The sequence below is a fragment of the Siniperca chuatsi genome, linkage group LG17 (genome assembly GCF_020085105.1).
Source record: "Siniperca chuatsi isolate FFG_IHB_CAS linkage group LG17, ASM2008510v1, whole genome shotgun sequence".
Taxonomy (NCBI): Eukaryota; Metazoa; Chordata; class Actinopteri; order Centrarchiformes; family Sinipercidae; genus Siniperca; species Siniperca chuatsi.
In genome coordinates, this window is record NC_058058.1 from 15,407,369 (window position 1) to 15,420,667 (window position 13,299).

The following is a 13,299-nucleotide window of genomic DNA, read 5'->3' on the forward strand; positions in this document are numbered from 1 at the left end:
ACATATTTGTCAAAAAGAGAACTGTCTGCATAAACCACAATTGCATTAGGGTGGTGTGTATGTATGAAAGTGTTGTCTGGTTGACATGCATTCAGTATGCCTTAAAGCCATAAAAGAGACATTTCTCAGTCTGTCTTCACCCGCCAATTTCAAACTGCCTTCACAGATAATTGAGCAGCAAGGAATCTTCAGAAAGAGCAGCAAACTTTGACCTTTTAGGGACACAGGATGTTTTGACGATTGAGAAACGCCATGGGCTCCTTTATGGTTATATTTGCCCTGTGTGAGGAGTTTCACACCCCAATTTCAAACTGCCTTCACAGATGGCTGACTTAAGGAGGAAATCTGATATACCCTCATTCCTCAGTCCGTCTTCACACGGTCTGCACAAGATCTGCAAGAGATGCTTCTCATGCAGGCTAATGCTAGGCACAGATCACAGCTGTAAGAGATGCCGCACGTTGACATTCATCAACGGATATCCGGACATTTATTCAACTTCAAAACTTTAATCATTTATTTTTTAGTTCACATTTTCACAAAATTGCTGCCTCACTTAAACTCCTCCTAACCTACCCTCCCACATTCTTCCAATTTATTCACACCTTACTCTGCACCAGACAGACAACAGAGAGGGACATGTCTTTTTCTCCTGAAAGATTAGATTTTACAGATGGTAAATTATTTTTTATACTTTTGATACTATGGATTTAAATGATTGAATTATTTACTCATATTATTTAATTCACTGGGTTTTTTTCATTCCCACGCCTACTTCACTTCTATTAGCTCCTGCTAACCACGCCTGCTTCACGCTTGTTGGTCCACGCATAGCATTGCCCACTTCTGGAGGGAAGGAGGGTCAAGAGGTCAAGGGGGCGGGGTTTAATTCATGTTTAATCAAAGGTCACCATCCATCACCCGTTGATTAAAAAGTGACAGAAAGTGTTACATATCACTCTCTCACTCCTCTCACTCTCTCTCCCAGCCACCTGATTACTGACGCACTTGCCATCCATCAGCTCATCAACTCAGCAGTACTTCAACCCAGGGTCTTTCATCCACTGTACGCTGGATCGTTGCTTCAGCCAGTTTAGTAGCTCTATCATGGCTGCTTAGTATTGTGTATGTAAAGTCTATGAGTATCGCTGTCTGGAGCTGGTTTGCTGGCTCTGGGAAACCGTCTCGTCCTCTCTGGCTGTTAGCTTCGCAGCAGCAACTGTAGCGACAGTTTGCTAGCCCACAACCTAGCTAATGTTAGTTACATTACTTGCTATGTCGTTGTTCACTCTATATCATGGTATTTGTCATGGTATTGGATTTTTCCAGAATCACATACCCCACCTTTAGGACAAAAGGACAGACACAATCTAGGCATATATTTAGGTCAGGTCATTTAATCAAATTAAACTTTGTGTTGACATTGTCATCAAGCCTCAGTATTCTCCTTAATGAAAAAGTAAAACAAAAACAACATTCACACACACATTTCTCACTCTCTCTCAAACACACACACTCACACAAATTCTTAAATTGCAATTAGGTGTTGACATTTGACAAAAACAAGCGATGCAACAACTAGTTGACCAAAAGTGATTGAAAGACTGGAAAGCCCCAACAACATCTGGGGCCTTTTCAGTGTTATTTCAGATGATTTGAACAGCAGAAAAGTCATCCTGACATTTAAATGTAAAACAGTGGAAGGTGTCAGCTGTAAACTATGTAAATAAAACATTATTCTAACTTAAACCTCTCACTTAAAATGATCACCTACTTTCATTGATAAATGAGTGGTAACGCAAAATGTAACTTTTCTCCATCACAGTATATTACAGTGATTGATGACCGACTCATTGCTCCATGGAAGACTGTCAGATATTTCAGAGACAAGCTGATACCCAGTAAAAAGAAAACCAAGTTTCACGCACAACCACAAAATGTTAACAACAATAAAAGTCATGAAGGAGTGTTGAATGTAGAGATCGTGGAGTGAGGCCTTGGATTGTTCTCTCACACATGAGTGCTTTTGTACCCTTCAAAATGAAAAAAATGTCACATAAAACAAGACAAGAACTTGATGGGAGAAGAGGTAAAAAAAAGTCATTCACTGTCATTATAGTCCTCAAATTATTTGTCTTCTTTCCAATATTTATTTCTCAAAATCTTCTCATTCCTAAATCCTCCTCCTTTCTTCTCAGACTCATTTGGCTCTCAAAGGACAAGACGCCCTTTGACCATCATCTGAGTCTTCAAAATAAAATAAACAAAATCTCTCAGCACATTTCTTACTTCACACTTGCTTACTTTACCCATACAACCCAATATTTTTCTACGCTACCACCCACATATGTAATATCACCCCCCACTGTCTGACCCTTCAGCATACACCTGAGTTTTACACTCAGTCCCGTCATAGTTCGTCATGGGGGGCGGCTTCATCTGCTTTAAGTTTGAACTCTGCCTCTGTGATCTTTCCGTCTCCATCCCGGTCCTGGTTGGAGAACATGTTGTCAATGATGCGATAAGGATCGAAGCCAGGAGCCAAGCGGCCTTTGCCCTCATTCACCTGCCGCAGGATGTAGTCAGTAAACTATGGAAACAAAGGGATCGAAGAGAGTAAATTATGGATACATGGACAGTAGCAAAAAGGTAAAATATTTCAGATGTACATTTAGGCGTTAAAAATATTACAGTAACAGCAGGTTATAACATACCTCAGAGGGCTCCACTTGCTCGTTCTTGTCTTTGTCCATCTCAGCAAAGAGGTCAGGTGACACATCGTCGTTCCAGATGAACATGTAGCCTTCAGGAAGGCCTTCCTCCATGTCTACTAGGTCGATGTCAAACACCAGCACAGCGCTCCCTGGAACTTCGTCAGCTACACACAAACACACACAAACAGTATAAGCTGGAGAGCTCAAACTCAGTGGGACGGAAGCAAGACTGTGTTTAGAAATGTTCCCTCAGACTGGCTGATGAGTGAATTCCAGTCACCAGCAAGAGAAACTCAACACCAAAATATATATATTATGAATATTAAATTGTTACTGCCACTAAGGAGGTTAGGTTTCTGGACTGTTAAGCATGCGAGCAAGGACTGAGTAGTTTGCAGATCCAAATCGAGATGTAAATCCAAGGATTTTAAAGGATGCGCCTATGTGTTGATATTTTGATTAGAAAATTTTTCAAATTTTCCAGTCTTTGTGCTAAGCTAAACTAACCGGCTGCAGGATGTGCCTTCATATTTAATGGACAGATATGAGAGTGGTATCAACTTCTCATCTAACTCACCACCAGAAATGCCACCAGAAACTATTTTTTTTTTATCCTTATTGGTAAGAAAGTGTTCAGACTCAGAAGTCTATTCAGCAACATGATTCATAGATATGTATTAATAGTGACATGATTTCTAGATTTAAAAAAAATCCTAATTATCGTTAAAGTTCATAAGATCTTGCAGACTGCACATAACCAACTAACGTAATGACAGTGTGTGTTTCCACGTGTGTCTTGTTTACTCCAGCGTATAAATGCAATGTGTTTTCTTTCTTCTTCAAAAATGACTATTTATGCCGCGTAAGTTTTCTCTCTGGGCCAAGGAAATTGAATACATTCATGTAAGACAGTGCGAAGAGTTTTCTTTGATCAACAAATTATTATACATTAATATTGAAAGTTTTTGTTAATAGAAAGACATCATAAATGTTCAACTCGGTACACATAGAAGCTTTAACATTGCAAAATAGGATGTTTTTCAACATTTTTTTCATGAATAACTGCTCTGTATTACATGTGTCTGTCACTAATCCCAATTTTGTGTGTGACTTACTGACTCCTCTCTCCCCATAACCCAGATGAGGAGGAATAACAAGGTGCCTTTTCTCTCCCACACACATGTCCATCAGTCCGTCCTCCATCCCTGGGACGACCTGGTTGGCTCCCAGGACGATGTTGTATGTCTTTCCATAATTATACCTGAAACAAATTGAGACATACGAAATAACTGTATTTTTTTGTGATTATTCTTAAGCAAGCTCACATATTGTGGTACTTCTTGGAGTGTCCTTGACATGACACATATTTTCTATTTGCCAAGTAAGTGCTACAGCAGTTCTGTCACTGATTTTGTGTTTTCATACATAAAATGATAATTTCAGATGATAATTTTCTTACTCATTCCTAAAGTTTGCTGTGTGAGAATGTAAGAGGTGAACTTTTGTTTCTTTGTCAGATTCAGGATGATCATTTGTGACAGAAGGTCAGAGGATTTAATGTCTGCATTGCATCAAGTGTTTCAGTGGGTGAGAAGCCAAATTTTAGTTTGAATCCAGGAAGTAAAATAGTTTTGTTTTCATTTATATGATGGTTTTATTAGTATACTGTGTTGAAAGGTGTGCTGTCTGTAAACTCCTGCAATTTTGTGGTGGAAATTCATAGTAATATCACATATTTTCTAATACCTCTCAGTAACCTGTGTGGGATTCATCATATTGTTGACCGTACACCCTTATGACATTGTGTATAAATCTGCTGTGTGCCAGTGTGAATTCAGTTACTTTGTAACTCGAGTCAGGTCTTTGTTACTTCAATAAAAATCTCTATTACTCTGATGAATGCCTCCAAATGTTTGATTTCTACAACAATTTTTCCAAACAAGTTTTGCAATAATGTTAATTCTACTCAACTTTTGACACAAACCAGACAGGGCTGTGTGGCGCACTAATAAGGGGAAGAATAAAAAGGGGAAGAGACGGGGGCAGAGTGCATCTGCAGAGGAAGTGAAATTTTGTGCAGTTCAGACTTAAAAATCAAAGAGGATATGACCACAGGAATTTGAATGATTTTGGTGAGCCCCTGATTTTTTCTCTAGCACCACTTTGGCTGTTATTGAAATATCTCAACAATTATTGATTTCCCTGAAAATTGACATTCATACCTGCAAAAATAATGACATTCCCATCATCCTCAGCACTTTGTGTTTAGTGCTGATCAGCAAATGCTAGCATGTTAACATGCTAAACTAAGATGGTGAACGGGCAAACACATCTGTTTAACAACAGCATGTTAGCACTGTCATTGTGAGCATGTTAGCATGCCGATGTTAATATTTAGCTCAAAGCACAGCCTAAGTACAGCCTCACAGAGCTGCTAGCATGGCTGTAGACTCCTAGTCTTGTTTTCCTTCAAAAGGTTGACACGGTTCATTATTCACACAGGTTATGTCTGAGTGTACCTGCGTTATATTCCCAACCATGATATTTATACCTGTCCTTCTTACACTGTTTACAACATAGGACTTTCAACACTTAATCTGACATGATGCGATCATTCTTTAAAACTAGGTTTTCTAAGATGTTTTGCTTACCCAGGAGGCCTTAAAGTGTCTCACAGAAGTTTACTCACGTGGAGTCGATGGACGTGCCGTCCATCAGAGAGGCATTATAGTGATATTTGATAAAGTCTCCCTTCTTGGTTTGCTTATCACACTCTTCTGGCTTGTAAGTGACAGTGACCTCAGTGCTGTCTGATGGGTTGTGGAAGTCGATGATGTGAATGTCAAAGACCAGCACAGCTGAACCAGGGATCTTAGAGCCTGAGAGACGTGGTAAGGGGGGAACAAGAAGGAATACAATATAAAAAGCTGCAGACACAGGAGTATAAATGGTGAGAGAACATTTTTGTGATACAAATAAGGGTATCCGAGCATTACCACACACCTGTGCCCTCCTCTCCATAGGCGAGATGTGGGGGGATGGTGATGGTGCGTTTCTCTCCGACACAGACTCCAATCAGACCCTCGTCCATGCCAGCAATCACGTAGCCTCGACCCACATAGGTGTCATAGGTACGATTACGAGAGTAGCTGTGGTACAGAAAATATTAACAAAAGTATTGTTACACTGCCCCATAGAGAAAGAAATCACAAATATACTAAAGAGAAGATAGAAACTAAATATACAGGGGTTTTTTTTCTCACAGAGTTGTCATTTAATAACATATACAGGGATTTTAGGCAGCGCACAGAAGAGCACAACTGAACAACCACCTGACAACCTAAAAGAGATGACTATACGATACAAAATGAGTCTGTAGCAGGGAGCTGGTTCAGAGAAAAGCCACTATGCTTGTGTTGCAACCAGCTGTTTGTTTTGGAGGCTGCATTTGTGGTTTTTATTTACTGAAACACCCAGTGTGGTGGCAATTTACAACATGAAGAACTTCAAATTCCTGGTATGTGTATGAAGAGAGAGAAAATGTGTTTGGCTGGAAGTTAACATGGGGCCTTTCGTGGGTCCTTGACATCTGTACAGAATGTGCAAAAGAATTTCTTGAAGATAACAAGAAAGGCTACAAGCCTAACCTACAAGGCTGTGAAGGCTGCAGCATACAATGATTATACATGATAAGAAAATACGAATTTTTAATAATCATCAACCTATGTTTTTTAATACTTTTAAAGACCTTAATTTTTAGTTTAATTTAGACTTTTTTAGACTTTAGGGTATATAGACAGTGTCTGCTTTTCAGTCAACCAGTCTTTCCCAAAAAGTTACAGCACATGAAACTCACATCTGTTGTGAGTAACAGCACAAGAAGAAAGAAGTTTCATAACTATTGAGAGGATGCAGTGTTATATAATGGAAACAGGACGTGGTTTTTAAGTTTTGATTCATCTTTTGATACGTCTTCAATGCACAGAGAGATGCTGCCACCCTGAGGCTACTTTAAGAACAACAGACATTAAACATCTATTGATAATCCAAAGCTTTACTATGAGCTTTTCTGTGTGGTTAACATGATGAATATTGAACTTTGACACATACCTGGAATCAAAAAATGTTCCGTCGAGCAGGCTGCCATTGTAGTGGTAGCGTACAAAGTCTCCAGAGATGGTCTTCCTCGTGCAGGACTCAGGCACCTTCTGATTGGTCACTGTGATCCCATCTCTGGGGTTATGGAGGTCCAGAAGTACAACATCAAACACCAGAGACGCCTGTCCTGGGATGTCACTACCTGGAGGGGAGAAGAAGAAGAAAGGTTGAAGAAGGGAAGGGAGGCAGGTATGGGGATATAAAGATAAAGGAGAGGCTTGATGATGATGAACTACAGAAATATTCTTCATCATTCTTCTTCTAACCATAACCAGGATCAATTCCTAATGAACTGTGAGGGAAATTACAAATTACACATACTATATGTATAATCATGTTCGAATATCTGGTATACCTTTACTGCACCTGTAATCATGTTTAATTCTACTGTGTTTGATCATTCTGAATCTTGTGTAAAGGTGCCTCTGAGAGAAGTGGTCTTGTGGGAACGACAGAACTTTCAGTACTAATAAAGTAAATGTAAAGTGACCGTATGGGAACCTTCTGAAACCCAAACAAACATTTATTTATATTGTTTATTTATGTATTGTTATTTTTCAGATATCAGGCATTAAGCGGAAGGCCTTATTTATGTTGTTTAAATGTTGTTGATACTCTCCCTCATTCTAGATGTGATTATATTTTGCTTATTTATTGTAGGAGGTTATTTGAAAATATTCATAAAAAAAACAATTTACAGACTCTAGTACAGAAAATTTGTTTCTTGTGTGTAAATATGTAAATATAACAACCTGTCAATTAAAGGAATACTTTGTTATTTCTGTCGTGGAGTTAGATGAGAAGATCAATGCCACTCTTAGGTCTGTACAGTAAATATGAAGCTACAGCGTTTAGTCGTTTTATATGGAGGTTATGTGCCGCACTATTTCTTGTCACTGTGAAATAGACCAGCGCATTACCCTCGTAAAACAGTCCTTTTTACACTCCTGGTTTTGTACACATTAACCAAACAAGACACAATGTGTTAATTAGGGAGCTTTAGACATGCTGTTAGGTGAAAAGCCAGGCTAGCTGTTTCCGCCTGTTTTTCTTCTCAATTTATGTTGCACAGAAAGTAAGCTTATTTCCCAAAATGTTGAACTATTCCTTTAAAGAGGTCAAACCATGTCACAAGCTTTGAGGTTTGTTGAAGGAGTATAAGATGAAAACCTCTTCCTGATTTCTGTTATTCAATCAGTGTCTGGTGAGCAAGAAGCTGTTTTCAGAATCAAGACATTTCGGCTCCCGTGGGAAGTTCTGAAAACAGTGTCCAGATGACTACGACTGAAACCTTTTCTACGGTCACTCAGTTTAGAAAAGTTAAAGTGCAATTGGCTGGGAAAGGAAGGCAAAATCTATCATGAAAATGATATTTGTCAAAGTTAAAAGGTAAGAAAGAGTTAGAGTTTGGGACAATTAAGAACTCTACATTCTTCATCTCTGACAAGACTGAGAGGGTAAAACAAGATGAGATGTAGAGTTTAACTGCATATGTGTATGGTGTACTGTACTGCCACCTTGTGCTCCAAGTGTGCAACTACAGCACCTGTTGCTTTGCACTGTAATGATCAATCTATTGTTATTCCCAAAGGAGTGGAGACTTTTAAGGGCTTGAAGTCACTCATAGGAATGTAATCAGACTCAAGTAAACAAGTGATAATAAAGAAATTGTTAATACTCACCATCTCCATTCTCTCCATATCCAAGTGAGGGTGGCATAGTGATGATGCGTCTCTCTCCAACACACATTCCCAGAAGGCCCTGATCCATACCAGCGATTAGCCACCCAATCCCAACATAAGTGTCATAGGTACGCATACGGGTGTGGCTACAGCGAAGGACGAAGGAGAGAGATTACATATTTGTCTGCAATTTGGTGTGATTGTCTGTGTGTGAATGATGAATTAATTATACAGAACAAACCTGGAATCAAACAGCGTCCCGTCCAACAAGGTGCCATTATAGTGGTAGCGAATGTAGTCGGACACCTCCACCTTTCTGGAGCAGATGGAGGGCGTGTGGTAGGTGTTGGTCTGGACGCCGTCTTCCGGGTTCCACACATCGAGCAGCAGCACGTCAAAGTGGAGGATGGAGTCAGGAGGGATGATGTCACCTGAAGGGGAGAGAAAAGCAAGTCATTCCCTTTCAAACAGCTAACATGACTTTCTAATCTCACTCGCATGTGTTAATCGCTCTCAGACTAGGTCTTGGCAGTATGACCTAAAGTCTGTATCAAGATCAAGATCGAAACGTCTTGATTTTGAAAACATTGTCCAGATGACTACAACTGAAATCGTTTCTATGATGGAACACTCCTGGACGAATGAGGGACTACACCGTCTTTAAGGTCTTGCTAGATGAAATTCAAAAGGGTCCAAACACTTGTAACGTTAAGAACAACTTGTCTTGCTGTTCCTGTTTAATGTTCTTTATGAAGTGTTGTATGTTGACCCCGAATGAAGGCCACAAGAGGAAAATCACTGATCTCACAATATTGTGTGTTCTTAATAATATAAGTGTTGACGCTTTAAGAGCCAAAACTACCATTCTACAAGGTAAAAGAGATTTAATGCTTTGGAGTTGACATGGTTGACATTGGTCATTAAACTGTTGCATTATAAATACAAATTCACATCAGTGGGGTTTTTCTCAGGATGTGAGCATTGGTCTTAGGATTGTTAGATGTTCAGATACCTGAGGCATTTTGAGATGTGAGTGCTATTTTTTAAATTAAATTAATTGTTTAAATCCTTTTTCAAGCAAAAATGTCAAACATTTGATGGTTTAAGCTTATCAAATGTGATGAATTGCTGCTTTTCCTGGTCTTAACATTATAGTAAACTGAATGTCTTTGGATTTTGGACAAAACAAGACATGTGACGACATTAGCTTGGGTTCTAGAAAATTGTGATGGGCATTTTTCACTGTTTTCTGATGTGTTCAAACGATTAATTGAAAAACTAATCTGCAGATTAATCGATTATGAAAACAGTCTTAGTTAGTTGAGGTTATGTGCCGGACTATTTGGTTGACTAGTTGGTAGATTTTTAGAAACAGGACATGACAGTGGTGTCATGCCTTTCAGCAGTGTGAAAGCTCATTAAACATCTCAACCAGTTGTGTTTGTAGACATGAGCGTGAGTCACTTTTTACTCACTTACTATTTCTGGGTATAAAATGTTTGAAACAGTTTTCTCTCAGTGTTGCTTGGATGCATGTAAAGTTGCCTTTCAAGCCTTTAGTAGCTCAACAAGTGTACAGAAGACTCTAGATAAGGAGAAGAAGGTGAAGTTAAGGAGAGGAGGGTGGGAGGAGGTGGAGGAGGGGTGCAAGGACTGGTGGGTGGCAGCCATTAAATGCTTACTACTGATGAGCTGGCAGGTCTCTTTCCGGTTTAAATCTCTTTCTACCTCCTCCAAAATCTCGCCTCTGTACTTTCGTCTTTCTCTCTGATGTTCCCTCTAATGCAGACTGCTGGTAGAGGACAGAGCCTCAGCTTTAACCTGTCCACACATGCCCCCCTCCCCCCACTCCCCTCTCTCTCTCTCTCTCTCACTCTCTCATTATCTAACAATTTCATAGACACACACAAATACACTAACACACCGGTCTCTACATGTAAACAGAGCCTCGACATTTTTCTTCTCATCACTATAATCACATGCAAATATAAAGAACATTTTCTGATACAAACACACTGCATTTATTTATGTTCATACACCGATGCTGATGCTCTAGCATTTGCAGCGCAGTTACTAACAGCTGAAAGTCTTGATCCAGAGCAGCTGCCTCTGACCTGTTTCCTGGTTTGTGCTGTCCCTCTGACATCATTCAACATGGATGCTTGGGTGCAGCCCACTTCCACTCTGCTTCGGCTGACTCTAATACAACACAATACGTTACTTTCTTCTGTAATTTTTGTCCCTTGTGCTTCTGCCAAAGTCCTACCAAATTCTCTCATTGTTATGATGAGCAGTGCCAACTGTGTGCTCACTCATCTGTGTATTTATAACTCCCCAGAAGACTAAACTCTGGCTTGTCCTAAAACTTGATGAAGAACATGTTATATTCTCAGTCAGTGTCATGATGCGACACAGAGATGTGCTAATGTGACAGGAAGTTTAAAACACTTAAAAATACACACCATATCCCTGTTTTCCGTAGGCAAGGTGAGGTGGGATCTTGACCAGACTTCTCTCGTTGACACACATCCCCACCAGAGCTTTGTCCATCCCTTGGATCAGCTGCTTCTTACCAACAAACACATTGTAGGTGCTGCCACGGTCGTAACTGAAACAGACACATAACTTTTATATACCTGTGAGGATGTGAATGCCTGCATTACATTAATTCTGTGCTTTGCTCCAACTACAAATGTAATCATAACCTAAAGCAAACCCAGTTCACTCTGTGCCCTGGCTAAAGGTTTTGTACCAGTGACCACATTTCCATTTGTTGTGGAGACTAAAGAAAATAGTATTCAGGTGTCGTCAAACAGATAGGACCTGAGCCACACGACCTCCTCTCCACCATCTTGCTTTGACAACTCATTCAGAAAAAACTCACAAGATGTCACACTGGCCAGGGATCCAATTCATCAAAAGGGACTCAAGAGTGACTGAATGCACCAAGCAAGATCTTTTATTTTTACATTACATTATGTGCCTGGACCAGCTTTACAGTCTGTCATTTTTTAAGATGTATCATACAGGTACACATGGCCAGATTATTGATATTGATATTGCCCTTTAGCAGTTCAAATACTTTAATGTGCAATTATTTACATTACCAAAAACCACGTGACACACAGTGAATATGGGGCTTTTGGGACCCTTAGAGGTCTGGGGTCCCTGGGCAGTTGACCACTTTGCACATTACATTTTATTACTGTTGTCTAGGTCAGTGGTTGTCCAGGAACCTTCAAAGGTCCTGGAAGCAGGTTCAACATTACGCATAAGGACTTGGTCCACAGGTTTCAATAAATCCAGTGTGATCAAGTGGGATACTATTAATCTTGTAATCTCATCTAATAGCAAAACATCTGATCAAGTAGGGGTCCTTTTGTGTAGGCCTAATCCCTGTGGGGGTCCTTGATATGAAAAAGTTTTGGAGCCCTTGGATTAAGCATATATGGATCCAGAGCTCAGTCAGCCTGCCTGCGTGGCTAAGGGCGAACCACTAAACGCGCACTTTTACGCATCGCGCACGCTGTTCGCACCGTGCACCCGGTCTGCGCTATATGGAGAGACTAAAGTGAGAGTAAATTCATTCTTTGCGTGATACTAACCTGGAGTCGAACTTCTTGCCGTCCGGAAACGTGCCAATGTAGTGATATCTGACATAATCCCCTACTTTGACTGCGCGCACACACTGCTCTGGCACGAAAGTTTTCTCAATGAAGATGTCGTCTAACGGTACCGGAGGAGCGTTGCAGGCGGCGAACGCCACCAGAACCGACAGATACAGCATCCCCTGCACGCACTTGATCATTTTCTCTGCCGATAAACTCTCAGACGGTGGAGATAATTGTGAGTACGGCCTGTAGGTGTATGCGCTGCCTATTCTCCAGTACTTTGGCTTCCTCTACTCCGACTTGGATAGAAGTCCTGCCCCCGGTCCCAGAGCAGGAACGATCACGTGTCAAGACAGACAAAAAATGCACAACATCCGGTTAAACATTGAAGATAAAACGTCAACTGATGATCTAAATGCAATGTTTTATTCATAAAACGCAAATAAATAAGGATAAAAAATATATACCCCGATACCTGTGTGAGACACAAAGAAATACAAAGAAAGCGTAAGCAGCCAATTGTACTTTTATTTTGAAATTTCAATCTTTATTTCCTGTCTCATCCTGCTTTTTTCTAGCTGACTTGACGCACTTTGGGGTTTGAATGGGATAGTTTTGGGCACCACGTATTGCTCTTGCGCAGTGCGGCCTCTGAGATGTGTCAACGTGGTAACGTAGGGGTCTCCACACAGCTGCAGACACATCCCCCTCTGGATCCATTAAAATCACAGTAATGCACACATCTGGACACGCCTCTGATGCAGTCAAATTTTAACAATGAGCAGGACACATAAAGTTTGCTCTTAGACGATGTTATACGTTACAATGTTGTGTTGGTGGGGTTCAGGCCTTTTGAGGGGGGCAGACCAGGGAGGAATGTCTCTACGTGGCAGTGGGAGGGGGGAGGGAGAGGGACACTCCCCTCTCACCGGAGGTTTAATTAGTGACCGAGAGGAAACTGGTTTTAACTTTAAAGAGATGTATTTTATGGAATAAAATGTTTTTGGTCAGTCCTGAAACAAGAAAAATAGCAAAATGACATTCCCCGTCACATGAAAAGTACATTTCTCTAAAGTATTTCTCCCTTGTGATGTTAAGTTATAAAAGGTCTAGTCTGCTTTTTACTTGTACTGT

General features: G+C 40.3%; 1 protein-coding gene across 1 annotated transcript; it reads right to left on the minus strand.

Moving 5' to 3' along the window:
* Window positions 1-1,377: 1,377 nt before the first annotated feature.
* Window positions 1,378-12,489, minus strand: fkbp9 (FKBP prolyl isomerase 9). The gene is made up of 10 exons (XM_044172215.1): window positions 12,160-12,489; window positions 11,017-11,162; window positions 8,796-8,985; window positions 8,555-8,700; window positions 6,825-7,014; window positions 5,718-5,863; window positions 5,404-5,593; window positions 3,830-3,975; window positions 2,715-2,878; window positions 1,378-2,590 (listed from the first exon to the last, which is right to left on the minus strand). Exons 1-10 carry the CDS (start codon window positions 12,360-12,362, stop codon window positions 2,411-2,413), a joined length of 1,701 nt encoding a protein of 566 aa, XP_044028150.1. The 5' UTR covers window positions 12,363-12,489; the 3' UTR covers window positions 1,378-2,410.
* Between the last annotated feature and the right edge of the window lie 810 nt (window positions 12,490-13,299).